This window comes from Sorex araneus, chromosome 1 (assembly GCF_027595985.1).
Source record: "Sorex araneus isolate mSorAra2 chromosome 1, mSorAra2.pri, whole genome shotgun sequence".
Classification (NCBI taxonomy): domain Eukaryota; kingdom Metazoa; phylum Chordata; class Mammalia; order Eulipotyphla; family Soricidae; genus Sorex; species Sorex araneus.
The window spans coordinates 5,453,299-5,480,744 of record NC_073302.1 but is presented as its reverse complement, the minus strand read 5'-3'; the positions used below and the strand labels follow the sequence as shown (position 1 = coordinate 5,480,744).

Sequence of the window (27,446 nt, the reverse complement as noted above, 5' to 3'; positions counted from 1 at the left end):
CTCTGGGATGCAGGCGCCTGGCCCAGAAATGGGGGCCCTCACGTGGGGCTCCCCCGGGCCGGGCCGGGCGAGATGGTGCCGTTTCCACAGCAGAGTCCGCCTCCCTCAGGGGGGGCCCCCGGCGAATGGAAATTCTTTTGTTATGGCTTTGGGTTTGTTTTTATTTAGCTTGGGGGACCACACCCAGCAGTGCTCACAAACGGCTCCTGGTGGTGCTGGGGTTGGGGGGTTGGACCTTGTGCTGCCAGGGATGGGTCCCGGGGCTCCTTGGCCAGTGCCTGCCTGCGCTGTATTTTCCTTCCTCCTCAGCCCCAGGCTGGCGGGAGCGTCTCCCCCTGGAAGAGGGCCAGGGAGACCACAGCCCCAGTGCCGTGCACCCCCTCTCCCCAGCCGGGTCAGGGGGCAGCTGAGGCCACCTGCCTCCCAGGGCCATCCCAAGGAGAGGGGGCGGCCCGGCCTCTGCCAGGAGGGAGCCTTGGGAGCGGAGAGGAAGAGCCTGAGGACGAGTGGGAGGCCCCGGGGGCGCTGAGCTGGACCTGGCGCCAGGAGGCAGGCGCCGTGGGCTGCAGCGGCCCCTTCCGGAGGGGACAGGAAGCCCAGGAGGTCAGCGGGAGCGCCCTGCAGCTGGGCTGGGGTGTGAACCGCCCCTGAAGGGTGGCCACGGCCCCGATGCCGACTCAGAGCAGGACACTGAGGGGTCCTCCCGAGCAGCAACGGCCCCCGCCCCTGCAGAGCCCTCCCGGCCCCCACCAGTGTCCTCGGCCTCGGTCTTCCAGACCTAGTGCAGTCCCCCAGGAGCTGGTGGTTCACGCCCTGCTTGGGGTGCCTACCAGCACTGGGGCACTCGACCCCCACCCACTGGTTCTCAGGGGGCGGAGCCGGTTCTCACGGGAGTGGAGCTAGTTCTCAGGGGGCAGAGCCAGTTCTCAGGGGGCGGGGCCAGTTCTCAGGGGGCGGGGCCAGATCTCAGGGGGCGGAGCCGGTTTTCACGGGCAGAATCAGTTCTTGGGGTGGAGCCGGTTTTGACGGGGGCGGAGTCACTTCTAAGGGGGCGGAGCTGGTTCTCGAGGGGCAGAGCCTTTTCTCATTGTGGCCCAGCCAGTTCTGGGGCAGGCTGGTTCTCACAGGGGCGGAGCCACTTCTCGGGGGGCGGAGCTGGTTCTCACTGGGGCGGAGCCACTTCTCGGGGGGCGGAGCCGGTTCTCACGAGGGCGGAGCCTTTTCTCACGGCTGCGGAGCCAGTTCTCGGGGGACGGAGCTGGTTCTCAGGGGACAGAGGTGGTGCTCATTCAGGCGGAGCTAGTGTTCATTGGGACGGGGCTGGTGCTCAGGGGGCAGAGCCGGTTCTCAGCCTGGGATGTGCCAGTTCTCACCCTGGGCAGATGGCGCCGGTTCTCACCAGGGAGGAGCCATGGGCTCTGACCCAATCAGTGACTTCTCAGAACCAGGGTGGAAGCCAGAGTGACTCAGACCTCCCCATGAGCCTGCAGGCTGCAAGCACGGCCGTGCCTTCCACCCTCCACAGGGACCCGCACCCTGAGCCACCTGCTGCCCGGCACCACTGCAGGACCCCAGTTGTGCTCGTCACCCAGGGGTACCCCTCAGACTTCCCGGACAGCAGCAGAACTAGTAGCGCCACGGCCAGGCCCGCCTGGATTGATTTACCCCATTCCCTCTGTGTGTGTGTCTGTGTGTGTGTGTGTATGTGTGTGGGTGTGGGTGTGTGGTGGGGGGTGGTTTCCCCAGGAACCTGCACACACACTCCAGGCTCAGGCCCACACCCCCACAACCCTCCCTGCACTCCCTCGGGGCCAGTGGTGGTGCTGGGGCGATGAGCCCTCACTGGGGCCACGCTCCCCGAATTCCCTGTTCCGGATCTTTCTCTCAGAGCCTGTGGCCAAGACGCCCGGTGTGTCCTAGGGCCAAACCCCCAGACCGTCCCCTCCCTCCTGGTCCCCAGTGCCCCTCTCTGGGTGCTCCCAGGGTCACTTCCTTCTCCACCCGCAAGGGCACGTGCCCCTTGCCTGCCGCACCACTGCCCCGATGGCTTTCTGGGCTCCATCCTGAGCGTCCCGCCCAGGGTCACAGTGGACGGTCATTGCCCGCTGGGCCAGGACAGCGCACCTGCAGTGGGGGGTGGGAACAGCTGCTGTGAAGGCTGCAGGCTGCAAGCCAGGGAGCCCTGAGGACAGCTCGGGACCAGGGCCAGTCACTGCCCCTGGCCTGCTGGACCACTGCCCGCCTCACTCCCCCCCTGCATGGCTGAAGGCGGGTGAGGTGCAGGGGGCAGGGCCGGCCCCCACACGCCCCCATGACGCTCTCTCTGCTCACAGGCCCCTCCGCCAGCTCCAGCTCTGCCAGGTTCAGCCGGAGGCCCACGTGCCCAGATGCGTCGGTCGCTGGCAGCCTCCCCACGCCCCCTGTGCCAAGACACCGGAAGAGCCACAGCCTGGGCAACAAGTGGGTAACGGAGTGAGCTCCACGGGCCGGGACTGGGCGGGGGAGCGCTGGGCTTCCCGGTGGGGGCCCTCGCCTGACCCGGCACGGCCCCCGCGGTGCTGGGGGCGCCCAGCCGCAGGGTCTCTGTACTGCGGTGGGCGTGGGGGGCTGCGCGGTGGGTGGGTGGGTGGGTGGAGCACAGGCAGGCTGGCATCCTGGCGTGAGGAGCCCAGGGTCCAGGCGCCCATGATGCTGGCCGGGCTCCTGCCAGGGTCAGCCTCGAGTCTCTGCTGCCACCGGCCGCCCCACCTGCCACCACCACCCCCCCATCCAGCCTGTGGGGACAGCGAGACACACAGCCGACGGGCCTGGGCAGAGGGGCTGCCCGCCGCCCTCCCTCCCTCCCTCCCTCCCTTCATCTGCCCTCCCTCTCTCCTTCCTTTCTTCCTGCCTCTGTTCTTTCCTCCCTCCTCCCCTCTTCCCTTCTGCTTTCCCTCCTTGTTTCCTTGATTCCTTCCTTCCCTCTTTCCTTCCTCCACTCCTTCCTTCTCCCATCCTCCTCTCCTCTCCCTTCCTTCTATCCCTCTCCCTCCCTCCTTCCTTCCTTCCTTCCTTCCTTCCTTCCTTCCTTCCTTCCTTCCTTCCTTCCTTCCTTCCTTCCTTCCTTCTTCCTTCCTTCTTCCTTCCTTCTTCCTTCCTTCCTCCTCCTTCCTTCCTTCTTCCTTCCTTCCTTCTTCCTTCCTTCCTTCTTCCTTCCTTCCTCCTTCCTTCCTTCCTTCCTTCCTTCCTTCCTTCCTTCCTTCCTTCCTCCTTCCTTCCTTCTTCCTTTCTTCCTCCTTCCTTCCTCCTTCCTTCCTTCCTCCTTCCTTCCTTCCTCATTCCTTCCTTCCTCCTTCCTTCCTCCTTCCTTCCTTCCTCATTCCTTCCTTCCTCCTTCCTTCCTCCTTCCTTCCTTCCTCCTTCCTTCCTTCCTCCTTCCTTCCTTCCTTCCTTCCTTCCTCCTTCCTTCCTTCCTCCTTCCTTCCTTCCTTCCTTCCTTCTTCCTTCCTTCTTCCTTCCTTCCTCCTTCCTTCTTCCTTCCTTCCTTCTTCCTTCCTTCTTCCTTCCTTCCTTCCTCCTTCCTTCCTTCCTTCCTTCCTCCTTCCTTCCTTCCTCCTTCCTTCCTTCCTTCCTTCCTTCTTCCTTCCTTCCTTCTTCCTTCCTTCCTTCCTTCCTCCTTCCTTCCTTCTTCCTTCCTTCCTTCCTTCCTTCCTTCCTTCCTTCCTTCCTTCCTTCCTTCCTTCCTTCCTTCCTTCCCTCCCTCCCCCTCTCGGCCCCCGCACCCCCATCCCAGCTAGCCCTGCCCTGGCCGGGAGGACGCGGGCTCTGTGGGTGGACGTTCGGTCTGACTGTGCTATGCCATCCGCCCTGGGCACGGGTCCCACACCTGGACAGGCCTGAGTGTGTGGGGTCGCAGGCGGGCAGAGGAATGTCGGGGCAAGGACTTGCCGGGCTCGTGCGACCCCTGGCCCGGCCGTGCTGTGCGGTCGGCGCTGACCCTTTGCTTGCGTGGCCCCGCCGCTCACCCCTCGCCGCCGCCCGCCCGCCGAGCCTGGCCATCCCGGGGGACAGTGGGACGGCCCCGGGGCCCACGCGCGGCGGAGTCAGGAGCCGCCTTCTCTCCCCTCCCCTCTCCAGTCTCATGTGTCAGTTGAGTGTAGTTGAGAGTAAAAGTGCCACGTTCCCGTCCGAGAAGGCGCGGCACCTGCTGGACGACAGCGTCCTGGAGTCGCGCAGCCCCCGCAGGGCGCTGGCCGCGTCCTCCGCCGCCACCAACGGACTCTCCCTAGGTAAGCGTGTCTGTGTGTCGCCGTGCGTGCCCAGGGCCCGTGCCCAGACCCCCGCGTGTGGCAGGCGCCGCCGGACCCGGACTCGATGGCAGCCCAGGCAGGTGCCGCCTGGGGACCCCCGCCGGGCGGGCCCTGGGCCTCCCCATGTCCTTGTCCGTCTGGAGGCCAGCGTGAGGCAGGGTTGAGAAGCGCTGTGGGGGGCGGGGCGGGGGTCAGAGCCGGGCGCCCCGCTGGCGGGAGACACGTGATCTCGCCTCTTCATGTGCCTGTGCTTCTGTGGTCTGTGTCCGTGTGTCTGTCTGCTCCCGGGCGGAGCTCTGGGCAGGGGGGAGCAGGAGAGCAGGACGCAGCTGCCCCACGTCCCTGACGCTGTCACTGCCCCGTGCCCTGACCGTCTCAGGCCAGCTACGCCGCTGCCTCTGCCCCGGGCCCGGCCGAAGCGGGGGGGACATCGGCTTAGGCCATGGCAGTCGGGGGGGTCGGTGGGTGTGTCCATGAGGCAGGTTCCGGCCTCCACGGGTCAGAGGAAGTCCAGGCGAGTGCAGGGCAGCTGGAAACTTCTCCGGGACGCGCATGTGTATTTGCGGCCTGTGGGGTGCCCATAAGGCCTTGGCGTCCTACCTCATGGAGCCCTCCCACACTGTCCCCAGGCGCGGAGCCCAGAGAGAGTCCCTCTGGCTGTCCCCAGCTGTCGGAGGGCCCCGGAAAGGAGCCCCGTGGCCTTCCTGGGCCCCGAGCGGAGTCAGCCCAGGAGCCCGGCCCCGGGCAGAAGCTCGCAGGCGTTTGGGCCCTCCCCCGCTTCCCCTCAGGCACAGACCCTTCCCCTGTCCAGGGGCAGGCGTCCAGGCGGAGCCGCCAGCTGGGCTCCTCTCCTGGCAGAGGGCACTGCTAAGGCTGGCCCTGCCCCCTTGCCACCTCCGAGGAGTAAACTGAGGCAGCTTGGAGTGGCTAAAAGTGTCGAAGGATCTCTGTGCCAGCAGGGCCCAGGCCTTGGGGAGCCCCTGAGAAGCGTGGGGCCCCCAGCTGAGCCTCGGGGGAGAGGCGTCCACCGGTGGGGGCAGAGGTGGCCCAGAGGGAGCAGGGCGGGGCCAGCCAGGCCAGCGGCCCGGACACCAGGGGGTGGCGGGTGGGCTGGCAGCCGTGGCCCTCGGAGAGAGGACCCTCGCCCCGGGAGAAGGGCCTAGAAAGGCTGTGGATTTGGATTAGGGCCCCCCGGGGGCAGCGTCGGGGCCGTGGACAGGACAGGCCGGGCGCTGGTGCCGGGCCGCGGCTCACTGATCTGTATTCCTTTCCAGGCAGTAGTGAGAGCTCAGAGTTTAGTGAAGAGATGTCTGCAGGGCTGGACAGGTGAGTGCGGCCTCCGCAGCCTCCCCCTGGGGAGACGCTGGGCCCAAAGCCGCCGAGACAGGGTCCCGGCTCGGGCCAGGCTGGCCTGGAGGCCTGGGGCAGGTGGGCACCCGGGAGGGGCTGCCTGGGGAGCAAGCCCGCCCGGCTGCGACAGGCCCGGCCTGGAGACGGGGGCGCGGCTCCCCCTGGTGGTGGCTGCGAGTGTTGCAGCCGCGCGGCCTCGGCCTCAGGACTGGCCTGTGCTCCCTGGCGCGAGCTCTCCCCGGGAAGGCACCACCACCCGGGAGGCCGCCCGCTGCCCACTGCACCTGCTGAGCGGGAAGCAGGCAGCGACAGGCTCCGGGGAGCAGGGTCCGAGTGGGGAAGTCTGTCAGCCACAGAGCCACCCGCCGTGTGGGCTGTGCAGGCCCAGGGAGGCAGGAAGAACCCAGCACACGGGGTCCCGAAAGCAGCTGTGCGGCTGCCCGCAGTGTGTCTGCCACAAACCGGCAGGGGCTGCTGAGCACACAGCCACAGTCTCACATACACGGCCACACAACCACACACATGCACACAGTCATACACAGTCACACAGTCTCACACATAGTCACACAATCACACAGTCACACTATCTCACACACTGCCACACAATCTCACACACAGCCATACAGTCTCACACACAGTCACACAATCACACACAGTGACACACAGTCATAATCTCACATACACATAGTCACACAATCTCATACACAGTCACACAATCACACACAGTCATACAGTCTCACACACAGTCACACAATCTCACACACAGTCACACAATCTCACACATAGTCACACAGTCTCACACACAGTCACACAATCTCACACATAGTCACACAGTCTCACACACACAGTCACACAATCACACACAGTGACACACACAGTCATAATCTCACATGCACAGTCACAATCTCACATACACATAGTCACACAATCTCATACACAATCACACAGTCACACAGTCACACAATCTCACACACAGTCATACAGTCTCACACACAGTCATACAATCTCACACATAGTCACACAGTCTCACACACAGTCACACAATCACACACAGTGCCACACACAGTCATAATCTCACATGCACAGTCACAATCTCACATACACATAGTCACACAATCTCATACACAATCACACACAGTCACATAGTCTCACACAGTCACACGATCTCACACACGGTCACTAATCTCACACACACAGTCACACAGTCTCACACATAATCTCTCGCACAATCTGTATGCACAAATTGTGCATAGTCATACACAGACACACGCAATCTCATACTCATTCAAACATTGTCTAAGAGGGCCACATTCAATCTCATGAAGATATTCATGTGGTCTCCCATACACAGCCTCACACACATGTGCGCACACACAGAGTCTCACACATGCTGTCTATACACCCCGTAACACATTCACAGCCGCACAATCTTACAGTCACACAGACATAGACACAGGCTCACACACATCGTCTCCTACACATATGATCACGTGCACACGGTCTCATACACACTCACACAGTCTTAGGCACGTTCCCGTCATCTCTGTACACAGCCTCAGTCATTCACACACTCACACACAGCCTCAGTCATTCACACACCCCACACGGACACTGACCCACACACACTCCACACGGCAGCCTCAGAGTCTCGCGTACACCCTCACCCTCCGTGCTCACAGGCGCATTCTTGCCCTCTGACGCGGCACACCCGCAGTTCACACATGCTCATTTGCACAGTCACACACACGCGCGCACGCTCTGATGGGTGTGTAGACTCACCGGTGTGGCCGCGCGCACCTCCCCCACACCAGCTTCCTTCCTCTCCTGTCTCCTCAGATCCCGCCGTCAGGAGAGGCCTGAGGAGGGACTCCTCCAGCAGGTGCTCCCAGCCTGAGGGCTCGGGGTGCTGCTAAGGGACCTGGAGGGGTATCGAGTGGGCCGGAGTCTCGCACGGCCCCTACGGGAGGACCGCGTGTCCCACTGTGACCGTGACCGCAGGCCCGGAGAGGTGCCGGGTCCTGCTTCGCCTGCCGCAGGCGGGCAGTAGGGGCCCAGAGCCACGTCCCCCAGCCCCGCGCCCGCCGCCTCTGTGGCCATGTGGGGTCAGGCCATCTGTGCCGTGGGGAGCAGGCCAGTGCCCCCGGCCCCATGGCCGTGCCCTCCGCGCTTGCTCCGGGAGCCAGAGTCCGCCCTGCCGGGGGTGCCCGCTGCCCTGGCGCTGCCGTGGGGAGGAGCTGGGCAGATGAAGCAGAGGCCAGGCTAGTGGGCGAGACGAGCGAGAGACGGTCAGCAGTGGGGGCCCGGGGAAACCCCGGAAAGGGGGCTACAGGCCCAAGGGTCTGGGCCAGTGAGGGGCGGGGGGATCCGGATGCCGAGCAGGCCCAACCCCATCAACTGGCTCTCCGGCTCCCTGGTGGCTGTTTCTCGGGGCGCAGAGGGGGAGGGGGATTGCATGAGGCCCGGTCGTGGGGGCTCCTGCACCCGGCCTTGTGGAGGCACCTGCAGTCAGCCTGTGGCGCGCCCGCTCGGGAAGTCTCCGCCTTTCCTCCGAGCCCCCTTCAGACCTGTGGACCGGCCTGTGTGCGCTGTGTGGTGCTGTGATGGGTGTTCATTGTGCCTGTGTATGGGGGGCTGTGACGGGTGTTCACTGTGCCTGCGTACGGGGGCCGTGAGGGGCGCTCACTGTGCCTGTGTACGGGGGCTGTGACGGGTGTTCACTGTGCCTGCATACGGGGGCCGTGACGGGAGCTCACTGTGCCTGTGTATGGGGGGCTGTGACGGGCGTTCACTGTGCCTGTGTACGGGGGCCCTGATGGGCGTTCACTGTGCTGTGTATGGGGGGCTGTGACGGGCACTCACTGTGCCTGCGTACAGCATGCTGTGATGGGCACTCACTGTGCCTGTGTATGGGGTGCTGTAACAGTGTTCACTGTGCCTGCATGCTGGGGGTTGTGACGGGCGTCCACTGTGCCTGCGTATGTGGTGCTGTGACGGGCGTCCACTGTGCCTGCGTATGTGGTGCTGTGACGGGCGTCCACTGTGCCTGCGTATGTGGTGCTGTGATGGGCGTTCACTGTCCCTGCTGTGCATGGAGCGGCCGTCACGGGCTCTCTGGCTCGGCCCACGTGTGCCCAAGTCTGCCCCCGTGGTCTCGAGAACCAGCTCCTGGCCCAGCCCAGCACGACCCGTCGGGCGTCCTGTCCCTCCCCCGACCCCAGGCAGCCTCGCCGCCTCTTTTCTGTCTCCTCGAGGATCTGCGTCTCCCCCAGCCCCGACAGCACACATGCCCGACCCCCCGGACGCCCACGGGCCTCACACCCTGGGAAGTTCCCATGGAAGGCTGCTCCTCTCCTCACCCCTGCTCCTGACTCGCCACCGGCCAGCACTCCCGCCTGCCGGGCAGGGACGGCGGCAGGACCCGAGCTGTGACCTGCCAGTGTGCCCAGTGTCCGGGCCAGGGCACAGACACCTAGAGGCCAGAGCCTTCTCTCGGCCCGCCCAGCCCAGGACGCAGAAGGGAGCCAGAGTCTGGGTGCGGGGGCTGGTCAGCCCCACCCCCAGGGCACACATCTGCGGTCTGGGGGGCGCCTCCATCTGCCAGGCAGGCAGGAGCCCCCCATGTCCCTCCAAGGGTGGCTGACTTGGCTCCGTCTCAGGAATCTGCTTCCCGAGCTTAGACACGGGGACTTTGCGGCCCCCCACCACCAGGACCCCACCCCGCAGCCCAGACGCACCCCACGTGCCCCTCGCTGGCCCTCACGGAGATTCCCACAGGAGCCTGCCAAGGCTGGGGACCCAGTGCTGCGCTCTCGGGGGCGCCCGACCCCAGCCTGCCCCCGACCCCAGCCTGCAGTGTGGGGAGCAGAGGTCGCAGCGAGGGCGAGGAGAGGGAGCCGGGTGGGAGGCTCCCTGGAGGAGGGGTCTCAGGAGGGGCAGGGCCACCCACGGCATGCTGGGGTCACTAGGTGGCATCCTGTGGGTCATCCAGGACGCCCCCGGTTGTGGGGTCCAAGTGGCGGTGATAAGGCTCACTTCTTTTCTTTTTTTTCTTTTCTTTTCTCTTCTTTTATTTTTTCTTTTCTCTTCTTTTTTTCTTTTCTTTTCCTTTCCTTTCTTTTCTTTTCCTTTCTTTTCTCTTCTTTTCTTTTCATTTCTTTTCTCTTCTTTTCTTTTTTTTAACTTTTTGGGTCACACCCTGTGATGCGCGGGGGTTACCCCTGGCTTTGCACTTAGGAATTACTCCTGGCAGTGTTCAGGGGACCCTATGGGATGCTGGGGATTGAACCTAGGTTGGCCGCGTGCAAGGCAAACGCCCTCCGCACCGTGCTATGGCTCCAGCCCCAATGAGGCTCATTTCTACCTGGCGGCCACAGGCCCATGAGTCTGTGACACGGTTTCTTGTGTGCCCCTGCCCGGCGCCAGCCCCTCTGGAGCTGGGGGTTGGTTACCCGTCTTCCTCTCCATTCTCCCTATCTCTGCCGTGACGGGTGTTGCGGTTCCTCTCCAGAAAGAATCAACATTGACCTTTTCGAGTGGGCCACACCCAGCAGTGCGCGGGGCTTACGCCTGGCCCTGTGCTCGGGGCTCACTCCTGGCCGGGCTCAGAGGAGCCTTATTCGGTGTCTGGGATCGAACCGGGGTCAGCCAGGGCCAGGCAGGTGCCCTCACACGGCCTCTCCGCCCCCGAAGGTCTTTACAGAAAATGCAACGAGAAGAGTTTCCTGCCGGCCCCGCGGGTGGTGAAGTCTCACACACACATACACATACACTCCAGGCTCGGCCACCTCCTGTCCCGAGTGTGACATGAGCTCAGTCACAGGAGCCAGGAGTTCCAGGAGGCTGAGGGACCGCGGGGGAGGGGAGGGGGACGGTGTGTTAAGCCTGGGACTCTGGGTTCCCCGGCGCCGAGACAGACAGAGACACACACACCATAATGCAAAACCAGTAGTTTTATTCCAGTATACCGGGGTCAGCGGTCTCGCCCAGGTGGTCTCTTGATAGCAGCGACCCCGACTTCAGGCAGCAAGCAGTTTATAGAGGGTTTGATTACGTAAGCAGTACATGCCTTATTGTTTCAGAAAAAATACCGATAGCACAGCGGGTAGGGCATTTGCCTTGCACGCAGCCGACCTGGGTTCGATTCCTCCGCCCCTCTCGGAGAGCCCAGCAAGCTACCGAGAGTATCCCGCCCGCACGGCAGAGCCTGGCAAGCTGCCCGTGGCGTATTCAATATGTCAAAAACAGTCACAACAAGTCTCACAATGGAGACGTTACTGGTGCCCGCTCGAGCAAATGATGAGCAACAGGAAGACAGTGATACAGTGATACCAAACAAAGGTGTTTTAGTGTCTAGGGTGACAGTGGTCAGGCGATAGTTAAACAATAGTTTCCACTAGCAGTTTATGGTCCCATAGGCCATTCTTTTAGGGTTAACAGAAGGCAATTTCCGGGGCATTGTGATTGATTGATTGATTGATTGACAGCCCACTTGCTGGGCCCAGGAGCTTTCCCAGGAGGTTCAGATTGGCCAGTTACACATTGTTTCATTGCTGGGAAACAGATACTGTTGCAGTTCCAGGAACTGAACCTGAGGCATTGCCGGTTTTGCTGATTCCTGCCACCTGTCCTGGCATCAGTTTCAAACTTACAGGTGCAATAGCCGGCCCCCCTGGTGGGGGGCACGCGGGGTGCCCGGCCCACCTCGGAGCTAGGGTACGGGGGAGAGCGGCGGCTGGTACCGGAGACGCCTCGCGGCACTCGCCGTTGTGTTGGGGTGAGCGGGCAGCTTGCTGAACTCTGTGGAGTCTGGTCAGGGGTCACTGGGCAGAGCCGGGGACCGGACGCTCCACAGAGGAGACGGGGGAGGCCCGGCACAGACTGCGCGTGGACCAGCCTGGGGCCCCCTGACCGTGAGTGGACCCAGACCCAGATGGTACCCGTCAGATTGTGGGTTTAGGGAAATCTTCCAGCAGGAGAAATGGATGAACTGAGAGCAGAGACACTTGGGGAAGGAATTAGGGGGCGTCAGGGGACCCGGGTCCGAGCCCTGGGTCAGGACAGGGCTGCGGGGGGCTCTTGTCTCGGGAGGGGGGGCTGCTGGTCTGCCCCAGGTGCTCTCCCCTCTGCGGCGAGGGTGGTGCTGGGTAACGCTTCCCCTGTGGGGTTGGGGGTGGCCATCCGGGGCGCCCATGTGGGTCCCCTCACAGGCGAGTGCCCCCAGGACTGGTCAGGGCGGAATCCTGGAGTCTGGCCGCGAGGGTGGGGCCAGCATGGAGCAGCGTGCCCCGGGCTGAGCGGCAGTGTAGAGCGGCCTGAAGGGGTGCTGCCCGTAGTGGCCCCCAGTGGCCCCCCCATGTCTGCGGGGGCCCAGGGGCTGCTCTGTGAATGTTCCACCCGGGCTGTGTGAGACTCAGTGGTAGCAGATGGAATCTTCTGGCACTCCTGGGGGAGTGACATCACAGCCCCCAGCCCCAGCTCAGGTTTCCAAGGATGCACCTTTGACGAGAGAGCAAGTGTCTCGGGGGTCAGGAGCCCCCGGGGCCATGACCGATGCCCGCCGGCTCCCCCACGTCCTGGGCCAGCAGCAGCAACCAACAACTCGAGGGCTCTCGGAGGCATCACCCCCAGGTGCCCCGGAGGTGAGCCTAAGAGCCCAGAGATGGGAACAGCCCTGCCCTGCCCTGCCCGGCGGGTGTTCTCTGCAGCAGAGCCCCCCACCCCGCCACCCCCACTGCAGCCAGCACCCTCCCCGCCCCCCTGGCGGCCCTGCCCAGATCCCGCCTCTGCCCAGGCCTCACACTCTTCTCTAGAAGAGTAGTGTGTACAGGCTGAGCCATAGCACAGCGGGGAGGCTGTTTGCCTTGCACGCGACCGACCCAGGTTCTGTTCCCCAGCATCCCATAGCGTCCCCCAAGCAATGCCAGGAGTAATTCCTCCATGCAGAGCCAGGAGTCAGCCCTGGGCATCACCAGGTGTCACCCAAAAATGAAAATAAAAAAGAATCGTGCCAGTCCTGGCCGGCGGGGCTCAGGCCTCAGCCAAGCGTCTTCATGGCTCTGTGCCTTGGTTTCCCCCTTGGGGGAGGACAAGCTGCAGCCTCGGTAATGTACAGCTCTCCCCTGAGCACCCCCCAGCCCTGCATGCCCTGTCAGTGTACCTCGAGCCCCCCGCCCCCCCTCACCCCTGCCTCACACCGCAGGTAGCTCTCGGGAGAAGCCCGTAAGCTGGGGCATGTGACACGCCGTGTCCCCCGCACCCGCACCTCGGCTCCGTCGTCCGTTGGTCCGTCTGTGCTGTGATTGGGGCAGCCCCGTCAGAGAGGGAGGGTCCGGCGAGGTGCCGTGTGGAGTGGGGGTCTGCGCTGACTGTCATCTGCCTCCATGGGGGCCCTTGGGGAGGGCGGGGACGCAGAGCTCCTGGGGCCTTGGGCCGAGCACACCCCACCCCCTCGATCACGGGGGACAGGCTCTGCTGGACGGAGGGCTGCTGTCCCAAAGCGGCGGTCTAGGTGGTGGCAGTGGACACAGGACCCCCAGGAGGTGGCTGTCACTGGCCGCCCGAGAGGCCCTTCCTTGCTCAGGGCATGACGGGCGGGGCAGGGGCCCGGCCCGCACAGTCCCCCTCGGAAGCTGGAGTCCCCACCAGGGAGATGTCCACTGCAGAGAATAAAGATGACCCCTGACCCTGGGACAAAGGGGCCCTGGGCCTGGCTGCAGAGACAGGCACAGTTGAGAAGGACGTGCCAAGTCGGGTGACCCCAATGTCTGGCTGAAAGCGTGGAGGCCCCCCGGGGACTCTGGGGGGGTCCCCCCAAGAGCCAGACGGAGGGGGAAGAGAGAGGGCGCTCTTCCATCCTCCCCTGGAGAAGGCCAGTGTGGGGGCCCCAAGAGGTGGAACAGGGACCCCTGGAGGCTGCGGGGAATGTTAGAGGTGGGCTGGGCCTGGCTGGGCCCTGGGGACCACCCTCCCTCCCCGAGCCATGCCGCAGGTCCTGTGCATTTTGACTGGGGTCCTCTGTTACCTCTCACCCCAACCTTGGGGACAGCTGTATCTGGACCGTAATGGCCCCCGACCCTGAAGGAAGGGGTACCCACCTGCGGGGAGGCCCTGGGCCTGGTACCTGCTCCACATGTGCACACGGATGTGCCGGCAGCCCCACAGCCAGAGAGGGGGTCAGGGCTCACAGCCTGTGGTCCAAGGGGGGACTGGGCTTGGGGGGTCCCCAGGCTGTTGCTGAATGCCACCCTTTCCCTCTGAAGCAGGGGACGCCTCTACGCCACGCTGGGGCCCAACTGGCGGGTCCCCGTTCGGAATTCCCCCCGGACCCGGAGCTGCGCCTACAGGTGGGTGCAGCCCAGGGGGCAGAGGGGACGAGGCTCGGGGCACTGGGGCAGAGAAGGAAAGGCTGGCACTGCCCAGTAAGGGGGGGAATGGGGGCCTGAGGGTAAGGAGTCGGGGCTTGGGGGCATGCCAGAGACGTCCCCGAGGACAAGGGTTCCTTAAAGGTTCCTTAAAGGCCATCAGTAGAGCCGGGGGGCCGGGGGGGGTGACATGACAGGTGGGCTGGGACAGTGCAGAGAGTAGTCAGGGAGGAGGGGAGGAGGTGTGGGAGGTGAGAGGGTGCAGCAGGGGAGAAGGTGCAGGAGGTGATAAAGGGTGAAGGAGGGGAGAGGGCATGGGAGGGGAGAGCGTGCTGGAGTGAGTTGGTCTGAGGAGGGCAGGGAGCACGGGGAGGAGGATCCAGCTTGGTCGGGCAGGTGCGGGATCCTGGCAGAGCATGTAGGATTTGGTGTTGCCCGGGTGGTGGGATGGAGGCGCGGTTGGAAGCCCAGGTTGGTGGCTCCCGCCCAGGAGAGGAGGGGAGAGGAGGGGAGAGGCCGTTGGCAGAGACCGGCGGGGGTGCACTTGGACGTCATCGCCGACAGGTGGCGCCAGACCGGTGCTGGCGGAACGGAGCCCCCCCCCATCCCCCCCCCCCCCGCCCCTTCCCTCCTGTCTGCCGCAGGGACCTCCCGGCTGCAGCGAGCTCAGGACCCCAGACCCGGGGGGATGGGGAGGGCGCCTACCGAGGCCCGGTGGAAGCCGGGCCAGAGGCCTTGGGCTTCCGGGGAGCCTGTCCCCCTAGCCGGGGCTCGGCCCTGCCCGGCGGGCCTGGGGGCGCTCAGCGGGGGGCGCCCGGCCCCCGTCCCGCGCCCAGGGCGTGGGTCTGATCCGGCTCTCCCCGCAGCCCCACGGGCCCCTGCATCTGCGCGCTGGGCAGCTCGGTGGCGGCGCCCACCATGGAGGGGCCGCTGAGGAGGAAGACGCTGCTCAAGGAGGGCCGCAAGCCCGCGGTGAGTGCCCGGGACAGTCGGGCCGCGAGCCGCAGGCGCCCCTCCCCGCGCCTCCCGCGCCCGCTCTGCACCGGGCGGCAGGTGCCCGGGACACTCTGCAGCGCCCCGCGCGCCCCCTGCCCTGCCCGCCCCTTCGCGGGCTGCCTTCTGCACCGCCGCACTCCGCCGCCGGGGGCGCTGTGGGCGCAGGCCGCAGGCCGGCCCCTGCCCAGGGACCCCCCCGGGGCCCGAGCCTCCCTCTCCCACCGGACGGTGGCCCCCAAGCAGCGTGTCTTCCAAAGCCCCTGTCCCCAGCGTGACGGTCGAGGCCCTTCTCCGGGGTCCCGCCCCAAGCCGGCGCGGCGAGAGGACCGGGTCTCCCCCCACCCCACGGACAGCCTTACCCGAGCTTGGCTGGGGGTCCCCCGCGTCCCCGCCCCAAGCACAGGGGACCAGCGCTGCACCCGCACCCCTGCCCCGCTTCGCCTGAGCTCCTTCGGGAAGGGGGTGGGCAGGAGCGCACGCCTGCCAGGCAGCCCGCCCACTCACGCGTCACTCTGCCTCCTGCCTCCGCAGCTGTCGTCGTGGACCAGGTATTGGGTCACCCTCTCGGGGTCCACCCTCCTGTACTATGGGGCCAAGTCCCTGCGGGGCACAGACAGAAAACATGTAAGTAGGGAATAAGGGCGCTCCTGGGGGGGTGGGGCTGAGCGAGGCCTAAATGGGCGGGGCGAGAGGTGTTACTGGAGGGGCGGGGCCAGGAAAGGTGTGGCCTGGAGGGCGGGGCCGGGCCTCGAGGGGCGGGGCGGACCAGAAAGGGTGTGGCCTGGAGGGGCGGTGCCAGGAAGGGCGTGGCCTGGGCGGGGTCAGGAAGGAAGAGGCTGGAACAGGTGTGGCCTGGAGGGGGTGGGGCTGGAAGGGTGTGGCCTGTGGGGGCGGGGCCTGAGCGTCCCTGGAAGTCCTAGTTAGCAGCACACCTGCCCTGGGGTGCAGAGAACACCCTGGGGTGCAGAGAACACAGCCCGGCTCTATTTTTGCTCTCTTTCAGTACAAATCCACACCTGGCAAAAAGGTCTCCGTCGTGGGCTGGATGGTGCAGCTGCCCGATGACCCTGAGCACCCTGACATCTTCCAGCTGAATAACCCCGACAAAGGTAGGCAGTGGCCCAGAGCCCCCCGCCAGAGGCCAGCAGCCTCCCAGCCCCACCCGCCCTGCAGCTGGGGCCTGCAGCTTGCCCCACCCTGGCGCTCTCCCGTGCTTTTGTGCCTTTGGGGCCCCCAGGAATCTGGGAAGCAGCTGCCCTTCCTCCAACTTGGCCTCCGGGAGCCCACAAAAGAGGCTTTGTGAGTGGTTCCTTGCCCGGAGACAGTAAGTCCAGCTTATGCCTGCAGGACCTCTCTCCGGCCCTGGGCACTGGGGCCTCATGCACCCGAAAGCACATGGTGGTGCAGGAGGCTGTGCCCTGCCGCTGGAGAGTGCCGGGGACACCCCCTCATGGCCTGTGCTGAGAGTCCGGGGGGAGCTTTCTTTCTTTTTTTTTTTTTTTATTGAATCACCAAGTGGAAAGTTACAAAGCTTTCAGGCTTAAGTCTCAGTTACACAATGCTCAAACACCCATCCCTTCACCAGTGCACATATTCCACCACCAAGAGCCACAGTAAACCACCCCCCCACCCCCCAGGGGGGAGCTTTCAACCAAAGCCCCTACTCCGGTCTCTCAGCTCCTTCCGGCTCCGGCTTCTCACCCCCTGCCATTAAAGGCCAGACTGAGGAGGTAGGGAGGGGCTGGCCCCATCCTGCCCAGGAACCCTGATACCCTCAGAGGCCTTGCTTGTGTCCCCCACTGCCGGAGTCTTGGATTTTTGCCTGGGTCTTGGCTCAGTGCCAGGAGTATGGAGACCTGAGCCCCTCGACTCAGCCCCCGTAACATCCGAGTGTTTTTCAGGCCACTGGGCACTCCTGGAAACTCACAGTGGGATTCAGAAGAAGTGCGGCTCCTCACCCACCATTCTTTTTCTTTTTTATTTTTTTTTCACTTTGTGGGTCACACCCAACGATGCTCAGGGGTTCCTCTTGGCTCTGCACTCAGGAATTATTCCTGACAGTGCCCGGAGGACCATATGGGATGCCGGGGATTGAACCCAGGTTGACTGGCTGCATGCAAGGCAAACGCCCTCCCCGCTGTACTGTTACTTCGGCCCCACCACCATTTACTTTTTTATTTTTAATTGTTTTGCTTTATGTAAACACCATGGTTTACAGAGTTGCTCGTAATACAGTTGTTAGAGCCTTTTGATGTTCCAACACCAATCCCCTCACTGTTGTCCCCATTTTCCCAGCCTGCCCCCTTAGCAGGCACACAGTAATTTGTGTGTGTGTGTGTTTGGCTTTTTGGGTCACACCAGCAATGCTCAGGGGTCACTCCTGGCTCTGTACTCAGGAATCACTCCTGGCGGTGCTCGGGGGACGGACCATGTGGGGTGCCAGGGGTCTAACACAGTTCGTCCATGCGCAAAGCAATCACCCTCCCCTCTGTACTATCCCTCCAGCCCCAATCATTTATTTATTTTATGTTGCTTGTTGCAACCAAATGGCTAAAGGAATGACCAGAAACACTTCAGTAAAAGAACCTTTATGAAAATTGTTAAACCTCACCACGGGGTTGTTGAATCTGGCTGAGGATTTACTAAGCTGTTCATGGCTCGTTGAGCCTTCTGGATTATTGTTTTTGTTTGTGAGTTTAGTTGGCGTCTCTGTTATCTCCCATCTAACTTGGTGTGCTCCAGTTACCACTGGAATTCCAGTACTGTGGAATTCGGAGGTATTGGATGGCCGCGTGTGTGGCTGCTGGCTCCAGAAACTTCAGGTCTGTTGGCCTGGGATGAATCTGCGGAGATTCTTAGTGAGACGCCTTGGAGTGTGGGTGTCGCTGCGGCTGCCCCTTCCTGGGGGTGCCCCAGAGTTTTCGGCTGGCGGGGGGGACAGTATGTCCATTGAATTTCAGCTGCTTGACTTGTATCTCCTTAGAGATTTAGTCTATGATTCTGAAGAGCAGGCCCAGTGGGTGAGTCACACTGGCCCACCATTTCTTTTCTTTTTTTTAACGTTTGGGAAACTTTGCACATATTTGCATTTTTATTTATTTTACTTTTGGGGTCACACTCAGCGATGCTCTGGGGTTCCTCCTGGCTCTGCACTCAGGAATTACTCCTGGCGGTGCTTGGGGAACACTAGCAGATGCCGGGAATTGAACCCGGGTCGGCTGCGTGCAAGGCAAACTCCCTACCTGCTGTGCTATCGCTCTGGCTCCTGGCCCACCATTTCTAATATGTTTGTAGACGATTCCGGAGCTGCTCCCAGACAGGGACTACCCGAGTGTGTCAGGTCTGGGGTCTGAGCTGGGAACTAGAGCCCCCACGGAGCCTTTGGACTGGCCACGGGAGGCGGGGCTGATGGTCCAGCCGTGCCCATCGGGGCGTCGTGTCCCTCGCCCAGTGAGCATGCTCATCCTCTCTGCCACTCTTCCCCGAGGTGCTGTTTTAGGAACAAAAACTCATATTGACCCAAACTCGAAGAATCTGATGGCTGTTGGTTGGGGGGGGAGGGTACAGGCCACTTCGCAGGCTTCGTTGCAGAGGACACTACTGTCCCCAAGCAGAGGGCAGTGTGCCACCGGGCTAGCCAGGCCAGGGTCCACACAGAAGCGTGTCGGGGTCTGAGAATGCAGACTCCTTCGCTGTGGGCGTCATGAATGTCTGGAGTGTTCACGGCATCTGTGGCTGATGTCGCAAGAGATCCTTCCCCCTCCGCTGCTGCTGCATCATCCCACTCAGCTCTTTAGGTACCCCCGGCCCCAGACTGTCCCTTGAAGGTGCTCGAGCTCTCGAGTGCAAGCAGCGAGCCAGTGGCAGTTCAAGGATGCTGATCGCTCTGTTTCCTTTGGAAGGTTCCTTTTTTTGTTCGTTTTCCTTTTTGGGTCACACCCAGCGATGCTCAGAGGTTCCTCCTGGCTCTGCACTCAGGAATTACTCCTGGTGGTGCTCGGGGGACTATATGGGATGCTGGGAATCGAACCCGGGTTGGCCAGTGCAAGGCAAACGCCCTTCCCTGCTGTGCTATCGCTGCAGCCCCAACCTTTGGAAGGTTGTTTTGAGCAGGGCTTCCTCAGCATCAAAGGCTCCCTGCACCTCACCCCTGCCCCGCCCTGCTCCGCCCCCACACGCAGATCCCTGGGCCAGAATCACCCGGGTCTGGGAGGTATCTGGGACTGCCCTGCCCACTCGAGCCGCCCCTGTGCCCACTGACCTTCCTGCCCAGCTGCAGGCCCAGCCTCTCTCTGTCCCGCTTACCCACTGCTTCTCCTCCTGGCAGGCAATGTTTACAAGTTCCAGACCGGCTCTCGCTTCCACGCGATACTCTGGCACAAGCATTTGGACGACGCATGTAAAAGCAACAGGCCTCAGGTAAAGTCACATGCACCCCTGGCTCAGCACCCCCCCCCAGCCCCTTCCCTCAGCAGGGGGACACCAAGGGCCCTGAGGACGCGGGGCTCCAGCCTTCCCTCCCGCGTGTACCCAAGACAGAACTTGGTTTAAAGTTAAGCTGCCTTGGAGCTGGAGCGATAATATAGCGGGGAGGGCGTTTGCCTTGCACACGGCCAACCTGGGTTCGATTCCCAGCATCCCATAGGGTCCCCCGAGCACCACCAGGATTCTGAATTCAGAGTTAGGAGTGATCCTTGTGCATTGATGTACACACACACACACACACACACACACACACACACACACACACATATAAAAGCTGCCCTGAAACTTGGAATCTGCCCCCCGTGTCCTTCTCGTCGAAGCAGAGACCCAGGAGGTGGCAGGAGCCACGTGGCCCTGGGGATCAGGCTCCAGCTTTTGCTTAGCTCATCCCCCCAAAGTCAGTCCCATGGGAAGCCTGCCGCCAGAGACTGATTCCCTCCCCCTCCCCCCCCCCCCCCCGCACTCACAGCGGTAGCTCCGTGCAGCCCGTAGCGGTGGACAGACCCTTGTCCTGCCTGTGCCAGCGCGACCTCGGCTGCTGGCCTGGCCCAGGGCGCCTCCCCTGCACACGCTCCCTTCGACTCAGTTACTATGCCACGTGCTTTCCTTGCAGGAGCTGGCCGCATCCTCCCAATGGGAGGTAAGTTCCCAGACACCCCCAGTTCTCCCGGGGGCCACTGAGGCTTGGATAGTGGCCGGCACCGGCTCCAGGCGCCACCGGCTGGGACTCGGGGCAGCCTGACTCTGAGCTTGTGCTCAGTGCCCCGTGCTCCCCCGGCTCTCTCGGCCTGGCAGCCCTGCTGGGGCATAGAGAGGAACGCCAGCTCGGGGCAGAGGGGGCCCCCCCAGTCCTGCCTGTTTCCCCCGGGGAACCGGAAGAGGAAGCTGGGGAGTTTGACCCTCTCAGTCTCGGGCAAGAGCACTGGGCCCAGAGCAGCGTCACGGGGCCAGAGTGGGGAGCTGAGGAGGGCAGCGGGTCAGAGATCCCCCAGGGAACTTTGCCACTGTGAGGTGTAGCAGGCCCGGGGGCCAGGGGAGGGTTCAGCTCCCCTTCCCCTCCCCTCCCTGGGCTGTGCAGGACCCTGGAGCACTGCGCTCAGAGGGCCGCTGTCCCACGGACAGGAGTGCACACGGACACGCTTCGTGGGCCACAGGTGACAGGAAGCTGGAAGGCGGGTGGGCAGGACCCGTCCCGGAATTGGTGTGGGGGCCCCACATTTCAGTCGTGGGCTGGGCACACTCTCAGTCGCCACAGACGTGGGCAGGCGGTGCCCCGCAGTGCTGTTCCCGAGAGGAGCAGGGGCCCCTCCAGGCCTGGCAGGAGACAGGAAGCCGGAGGCAGAGCTGGGGGCCTGGGGCGTGGGTCTGGGGAGCCCCGGAAAGCCGCCCTCATTTCCCCTCCTTGAGCAAACGCCTGGGCCGACCGCGGCGAGGCTGACACTGGGAGGGACGTGGGCCGGAGGGTCAGGCTTCCTGCGAGGGAGCAGATCCTGCCCTGGAGTGCCTGGGCCCCCCTGGGGAGGGGGGCGAGGGGGCCGCAGCCCCACACAGCAAGGACCTGGGACCGAGCAGAGCTGGCGTGTGGCAGAGGACAGGCACGGCCGTTGGCGCACCTTGGCGACTGGGGGGCATGTTTCATCCCGTGTCCAGCCTTCGAGGAGGGAGCCCTGGTGTTTGCCGTCTCCGCTGCATTTCTCATTCCCTCGTCACCTGTCCTGCTCTGTGCTGCCACTTGCACCTGGGGCTGGGAGCGGAGGATTTCCGCAAACGGCCATCCCCCAACACGGCCCACAGGGGGCGCAAGGAGCCGCGTGCCCAGAAAGCGTCTCTGAGCTTTGTGGAATCAAATCAGTGCTCAGAATAGTTTCTGCTAACACCGTCCACACTTACACCACACAGGCAACAGCTGTGGAGATATAAACAGCAGCAGCAGCAAACACCCTGTACCCACCACCCAGCCTACAAGGCCCCAGGGCCTTGGAGCACGCCCCCCCCTTCTGCACCTCCATCACCACACCCGTGGTACACACACACTCACACACATACACACACACACACACACACAGACACACACACACACACACCTGCTGGCCTCTGCCTGATTTGTCTCTCTCCTGCCCGGCTTCTCACCTCCCTGCTTTTCTCGCCCCTCCTTGAAATGTGGGCACAGGCGTTGGATTCTTTAATGCCGTCTCTGGGGACACTTTTGTTGTTGCTGTTATTCCAAGTTGTCGTAAATAGAGCAGACCCCTGTCCCTGCTCCTGTGACTTGCATTTCCCTGTGGTATGTCCGGGAACTCTGACCAGGCCAGCGGCTGTCCCTGGCCTCTCCTTGTCCCGGAGTCTCTGGTTTTTCCTTTCCTTTGGGGCCACACCCTGAGGTGCTCCTGGCTCTGTGCTCAGGGATCACTCCTGGAAGACTGGGAGGGTGGAGGGTGGGGAGGGAACCAGTGGGGTGCCGGGGACCGAACCCAGGTTAGACGCCTGCAAGGCAAGTGCCCCTCCCCCTGCACTGCCTTGCCGGCCTGTCCTCGCCGCGTTTTGACCCCTCCGGGCGTGGACAGCCTGCGCGGGGCTGTGCCCCTGTGTCCCTGTCCTGTCGTCCTGCCCGAGGCTGCTCCCCTCTGGTTCATCTCCCGATCCCTGGAGCGCTGAGTAGTGCCGGGTGGGAGGCCTGGAGCTGAGCCGGGGACTTAGGGGAGGTAACAATACCGTCTGATCAAACATCTGGGGGCTGGTGGTCTTCTCCCCCCCCACCCAAAGGGAGCTGGGGTCTTGTCCTTGGTTGACGGTGTGGGAAGGTCTTGGGATTCCCAGGACGCCCAAATGTCCCCCTTGTCCTGGGCACCTGCTTGCCCGTGCCCACTGCCCTCCACCCACCCTCTGCTCTGGCCGGCCCCCTCCGGAGTGCTCGCTGGCACCCCACGGTCCTCCAGCTGCCCCGGCCATGCTGTACGTGCCCCCTCTCTCAGCCTCTGTCTCTCCACCCGCCTCCCTGCGGGGAACTTAGGAGCAGGGGGCTCTCAGCATCAAGAAGGCCTGGAGCGGGGGCCTGGCCCCCAGCGGCCCCTTGGGCCAGCGCCGGGAAAGGCCGCTCCTCCTCTCTGCGCCCCCCCGCCCCCCTGCAGCGTGGGGGCACTGACCAGAGACTGAGCCTTTTCTTCCAGGTACCGGCAAACCTCATGTCCTTTGAGTGAGACTCCGAGGGACGCGACGTGACTCCAGAGGCGCCGGGAGCCCTGCCCGGGCGGGGTGGTGGCGCGTCTGTCCGGGCACAGGCCACGGTGGGCCGGAGCGCTGGGAGACCCATGGCCAGGCCACAGGCTCACGGGACGCGGCCTCACCCTCCAGAGAACCCCCCGAGAGCCGGACCCTCCTGCCCGCCCGCCTGCCCGCCCGTCCACCCCAGTGACTCTCACGACACTTCCGCAGCACGGAGGGGCCTTGGCTGGACCCCCAGACTGTGTCGTCCCCCCGCCCGCCCTCCCTGCCCGGGCCCTCACCCGTCCACCAGCTGCAGCTGCTACACCCAGAGGGCCGGCGGCCCTGCCTCACGGGAGCACGGACCATGCCCCCCCACCCCATGTCCGAGGGGCCCTCGAGAAGGGACGGGCTGTGCAGCCGGCTTCTTGGCACCCCAAGGTGCACGGGGTTGCTCACCCATCCGGGGCACCTCTGACGCTGTCCGACTCCCGGAGCGCCCCACCCCCCCGCGGGTGCGTGCCGCGTGCGTGCGAGGGAGTGAGCGAGAACTCTTGGAGAAACATGCATTTTGGCACCAGACTCGGGACATCACACATTCATCCGCTTTGAGGCCCCGCCGGCCCCTCCGGAGAAGGCTCGGGCGCCAGGAAGGCCCGAGGGCGCGCCCGGCGTCCTCCCACGTGGGCCCATGTGTTCTTTTACTGTAACAAACTATGCCTTAACGTGTCTCGTTTTCTGTTCCTATGGGTGCTATTCATCCGGAAGGCCCGCGGCCCGGTCGCCGTCAGCTCTCGGGGACAGGGCCAGCTGCGGACCGGGCCGCCAGCCTGCTCGCTCCGTCCCCTCTCTCCAGCCCTCTCCCACCAGGCCAGGATGGCAGATTGGGTCCCTTCCCCCGCCTGCCCCCGCAGCAGCGCAGAGGCTGCCCCAGGCTCGCAGCGAGGGGCCGGCCACAGGGGCCTTCCGTGGCTCCGGCCTCTCCCCTTGCCGGTCCAAGCGTCGTTCCATCCTCTCAGCCCTTCGCTTCCACTGCCAGGGCGGGGCTCACTGGGGTTCCTGACTACACCAGGGAGCTGAGTGACACTGAGGCCTTAGGCCCCCCCACCCCCAGTCCTGCCCCCAAACACAGTCACCAGCAAGCCCACCATGCCCAGGTCCCCGAGCATAGTGTTCACCGACGGAGAGCAAGGCCCCAGGGCGCATGTCCGGGCGCCGTGTCCAGCTAAGGGCGCGTCTTTATCGGTCACTCTTCTATTTTCAGTGACTTCCATTTTGCACAAATACATTTTTGTTCCATAGAGTGAATAAAAATGAACTATGGGAACTTTGATCTCATAGCTTCTCTCTCTCCTCTCTCCTCTCTCTCTCTCCCTCCCTCCCTCCCTCGCAGATGGTTCCCCTAATTCTCAGTCCTTGTCATTAACGTGGCCTCAGAGGTCAGACAACAACATCCCTCCCCCCCATGCCCCCGCCCCAGTTTGGGGGTAGGATGCTTCCAACCAGCCTCTTAACCAGGAAAATACTAGGCCCAAAAACAAAAGAAGAAAAACAACCAGGGGACTGTATTGCAATTAAATGGACTGTATCGCGCTGCATCACCATCAAATGGCGATGACTTTCCGGAACCCTCGGATGAACTGGTTGGGAAGGAAGGTCTCTGCAGAAGGTCTCTGCAGAGTATCACGTCATGGGCAGCTCGCACGGTCCTGCCAGGGAACAAAGCTCATGTGTGAAAAGACTAAAAGACTCTTGTGCCAGGACAGACTCTAAATGCTGGTGTTGATGTGGCCAGACTGACCACGGATGCTTTGCACCGCTCCAGTCCCATCTAGACATGTCCCCAGTTCACATACAGTCTAGAGGCTGAGTGAAAGCAGTTATCATCCCGACACATTTAGGCAGAGCCTGTGTGTGTGTGTGTGTGTGTGTGTGTGTGTGTGTGTGTGTGTGTGTGTCTAGGCCAGGGGGGCGGGGGTGGCAGGGAATCAATGCTTTTACCTCCATTGAATCTGATTCTACCTGTTCGTGTTTTATTTTGTGTAAGCCCTGGTTTCCACGGAAGTCTGAGAGAGAGACTTTGGCTCCTTATTTCCTTTGGGTTTCTCCACTCTTCCTATGGTTTTCCTCAAATCAAGTCTTACTGATGCCAAATCCCAAACCCTCCAAATTTCATTTTCTCAATTGCCCTTTACCAAGGTTTTAATGTTCTTTCTCCCTGACAAGTGTTTCCTCCCGAGCCTCATTCTGAAAGAGCACAATCCCATTCTCCCCAAAATGTTGAGTCTGCACACCGTTTGCAACGGCTCCCACATCCCGTCCCGGACGCGTGCTTAGCTCGGACTCCGGAGGCATCTGTTTAGTCTTTGTGAGCAGAAGAGCCTTATGGGACAAAGAAGCCCGTGGAACGTGCCGGCAGAGTCCTGGGGACCGCCGGGTGAGAGGCGCTCGCGGCCACGCACGTGAGCTAAGCGTGAGCTGCCTGCGCCTCTTCGAGCTTGGGGCCCCCGGGACAGGCGTCAGCCCCCACAGGGCAAACCAAGTCTAGGGTGCGCGTCGCCCCCTGGAGTGAGGCATTTCCAGCATCTGCTCCTCAACCGCCCATGTTGAACAAATGCCTGTGCACCCTCAAAGGTGGCAAACCTTGCATACACATTCTGTATCTTTTTTTTTTTTTAAGCAAATAAGGCACCCCGTGATAGAAATGGCAGAATGTTGCCGGCAGGTAGGCAGCAGGTTTCCTAGGAGCCCCCAAAAGGCTCCCTCCCCGTGGTGGGACACAAGGTAGGCCAAGTGTCCAGGCATTCGGACCATTGAAACCCTTCGTGGAGAACCGACCGGGCACGGAGCAGAGGGACCCTTGATCTGAGGGGTCCCAGGCCGCACTAGAGAAGCTACTTGAAGAGATTCTGCATTTAGCAAGAAGCCGCTCGTGCCAACTGAACTGATACGACATTGTCTTTTGTCTTTTTTTGTTTTTTTCTTAACCAAGATGGCCAGTATTTCTTTTTCTCGCCTTCCTCCCCCTCCCAAGCCCCAGGCATCCAGCCGACGCTGTTGAATGCCCCCCGAAGGGGGAAGCAGGCAGGGTGGGCTTCCCCGCATGCTGCCACCACCCCTGCATCTCACCTGCTCTGGCTACGTGTGTGACTTGGCTCAGCCCCACACTGGGCGATTTTGTGTCCAGAGAAGAAACGCAAGAACCACTCCCAGCGCTGCTTCCACGTGGCCCTGGGAAGGACAGGCTCCTGGCACGCGCCGTCCACTCATCGCTTCCATCACTCACGCACCTCTCTGGGGAGCGCTTGGCAGGCCGCACTCTGCCTGAGCCGTCCGCGGCCAAGAACCAGACAGGCCCAAGTCCCGACCTGGCAGAACCCATCACAGAGCGAGTGAATCCTCAGCACCCAGCGGTTCTCTCCTCACACGGGGGCAAGCCGGGGCCAACGTTTCCCAAGAGGCGAAGGAGGCCCTGCAAGTTCCAGGCAGCGAGGAGCAGCCGGCCCGGACCAGCTGAGCAGCGCACAGGCCTGGCCCGGCGGGTCCCCAACGTGGAATGTGAGCGGAAGACCAGAACGACCCAGTATTTAGTGCAAAAGTGGTTTGTGTCTTCATTTCCCCTCAAAACAACAAGTCTTGAGTGCGCAAGAGCCGCGGCTTCTAGAGGTCGAGAACTTGGCCTGTGGCCCACCCACGGGTGTCTATGGCACCAGCGTGTGGCCCTGAGGTGACCCCCCCCCCCAATATTGATGTACAGCACCTCCTCGGGAGACTAGCTCTCTGCTCTCCATCCATCTGTCTCTTCGTCCAGATGACTGACCGCTTCCGCCAGGAAACAATGGTAATTAATTGATCGGTATGGTATCCTCCTTCACAGATCTCGTGCCAAAATGCATGGTTTTCCACTCAGCATTCAAATGTTGCATAGAGAGTAGTTTTCAATTTCTTACGTATTCTTCAGAGTAAGTTGAAGATCGGTTTCTACATTTTAATTCTTGTTTATTGTTCAATGTGTCGCGATCTCCCGGGCTGTTTCCTTCCCCCGCCCCCCGCCCCACCCCAGAAGACCCTTCCTTGCATGCCGTTGCGTGAAGACTCTAATTCCTGTGACTCGTCTCACCCGCAGTGCTCACTGGACATCAGCCCTCCCACTGTGGGGTTCCTTAGATTTTTGGTGAAGCATTTTGTTACCTCAGTCTTGTATCGAGTTGCTGTATTTTTTCAGCTTGTTACACTGATAATAATTGTTTCACTAATTAAATACTTTAATGTACAAACATCTTTGTTTACTTTGAAATTAAATGTGTTTTCCAATGAATACGGCTTAATCTTATTCAAGTTTGTGTGAGTGGAAAGGAAGCATGGGACACTCAGATCCCAGCTGAGAGGTTTCTAGAACATCAGCGCTGGGTTCACTCAGGAGGGAAGAAGGATCTGGGGAGCCATTAATGAGGGGGGACATTTCATTTTATTTTTTAAGGGAATATATATTTTTTTAAATTTTTAATGAAACTCCTCCGCCCAGATTTCCCATCTCCCAGTAGCTAGGTGGTCACACCCAGGGTCTGCCCTGGCGCTGTGTAATCCCATCAACGGCCAGCATCCAGAGATTTAAAAGCAAGCTCCCAGAAGTGCGAGGCCGCAAAGTGGCCACACAATATCTTATAGCCTACTTCTCCCTTTGGGAGAACCTGGCAAACTACCGGGAGTTTCCTGCCCACATGGGAGAGCCTCGCAAGGTCCCCATGGTGTATTAATATGCCAA

General features: G+C 62.3%; 1 protein-coding gene across 5 annotated transcripts in view; it reads left to right on the top strand.

Annotated features, from left to right (window-relative positions):
- Nucleotides 1-22,889, top strand: part of RALGPS1 (Ral GEF with PH domain and SH3 binding motif 1) — a 181,825-nt gene extending 158,936 nt beyond the window's left edge. Inside the window, exons 12-21 of one of the 5 annotated variants that reach the window (XM_055124063.1) lie at nt 2,334-2,460; nt 4,117-4,268; nt 5,564-5,615; nt 13,898-13,981; nt 14,866-14,971; nt 15,527-15,619; nt 15,999-16,104; nt 19,323-19,414; nt 20,094-20,120; nt 22,648-22,889. In XM_055124063.1, the coding sequence (XP_054980038.1) occupies nt 2,334-2,460; nt 4,117-4,268; nt 5,564-5,615; nt 13,898-13,981; nt 14,866-14,971; nt 15,527-15,619; nt 15,999-16,104; nt 19,323-19,414; nt 20,094-20,120; nt 22,648-22,677 (869 nt within the window). In that variant the 3' untranslated portion in view covers nt 22,678-22,889. The remainder of the gene's footprint in view (nt 1-2,333; nt 2,461-4,116; nt 4,269-5,563; nt 5,616-13,897; nt 13,982-14,865; nt 14,972-15,526; nt 15,620-15,998; nt 16,105-19,322; nt 19,415-20,093; nt 20,121-22,647) is intronic. The other 4 variants (XM_055124065.1, XM_055124064.1, XM_055124067.1 and 1 more) reach the window with 4 other exon arrangements.
- The last annotated feature ends 4,557 nt before the right edge of the window (nt 22,890-27,446 follow it).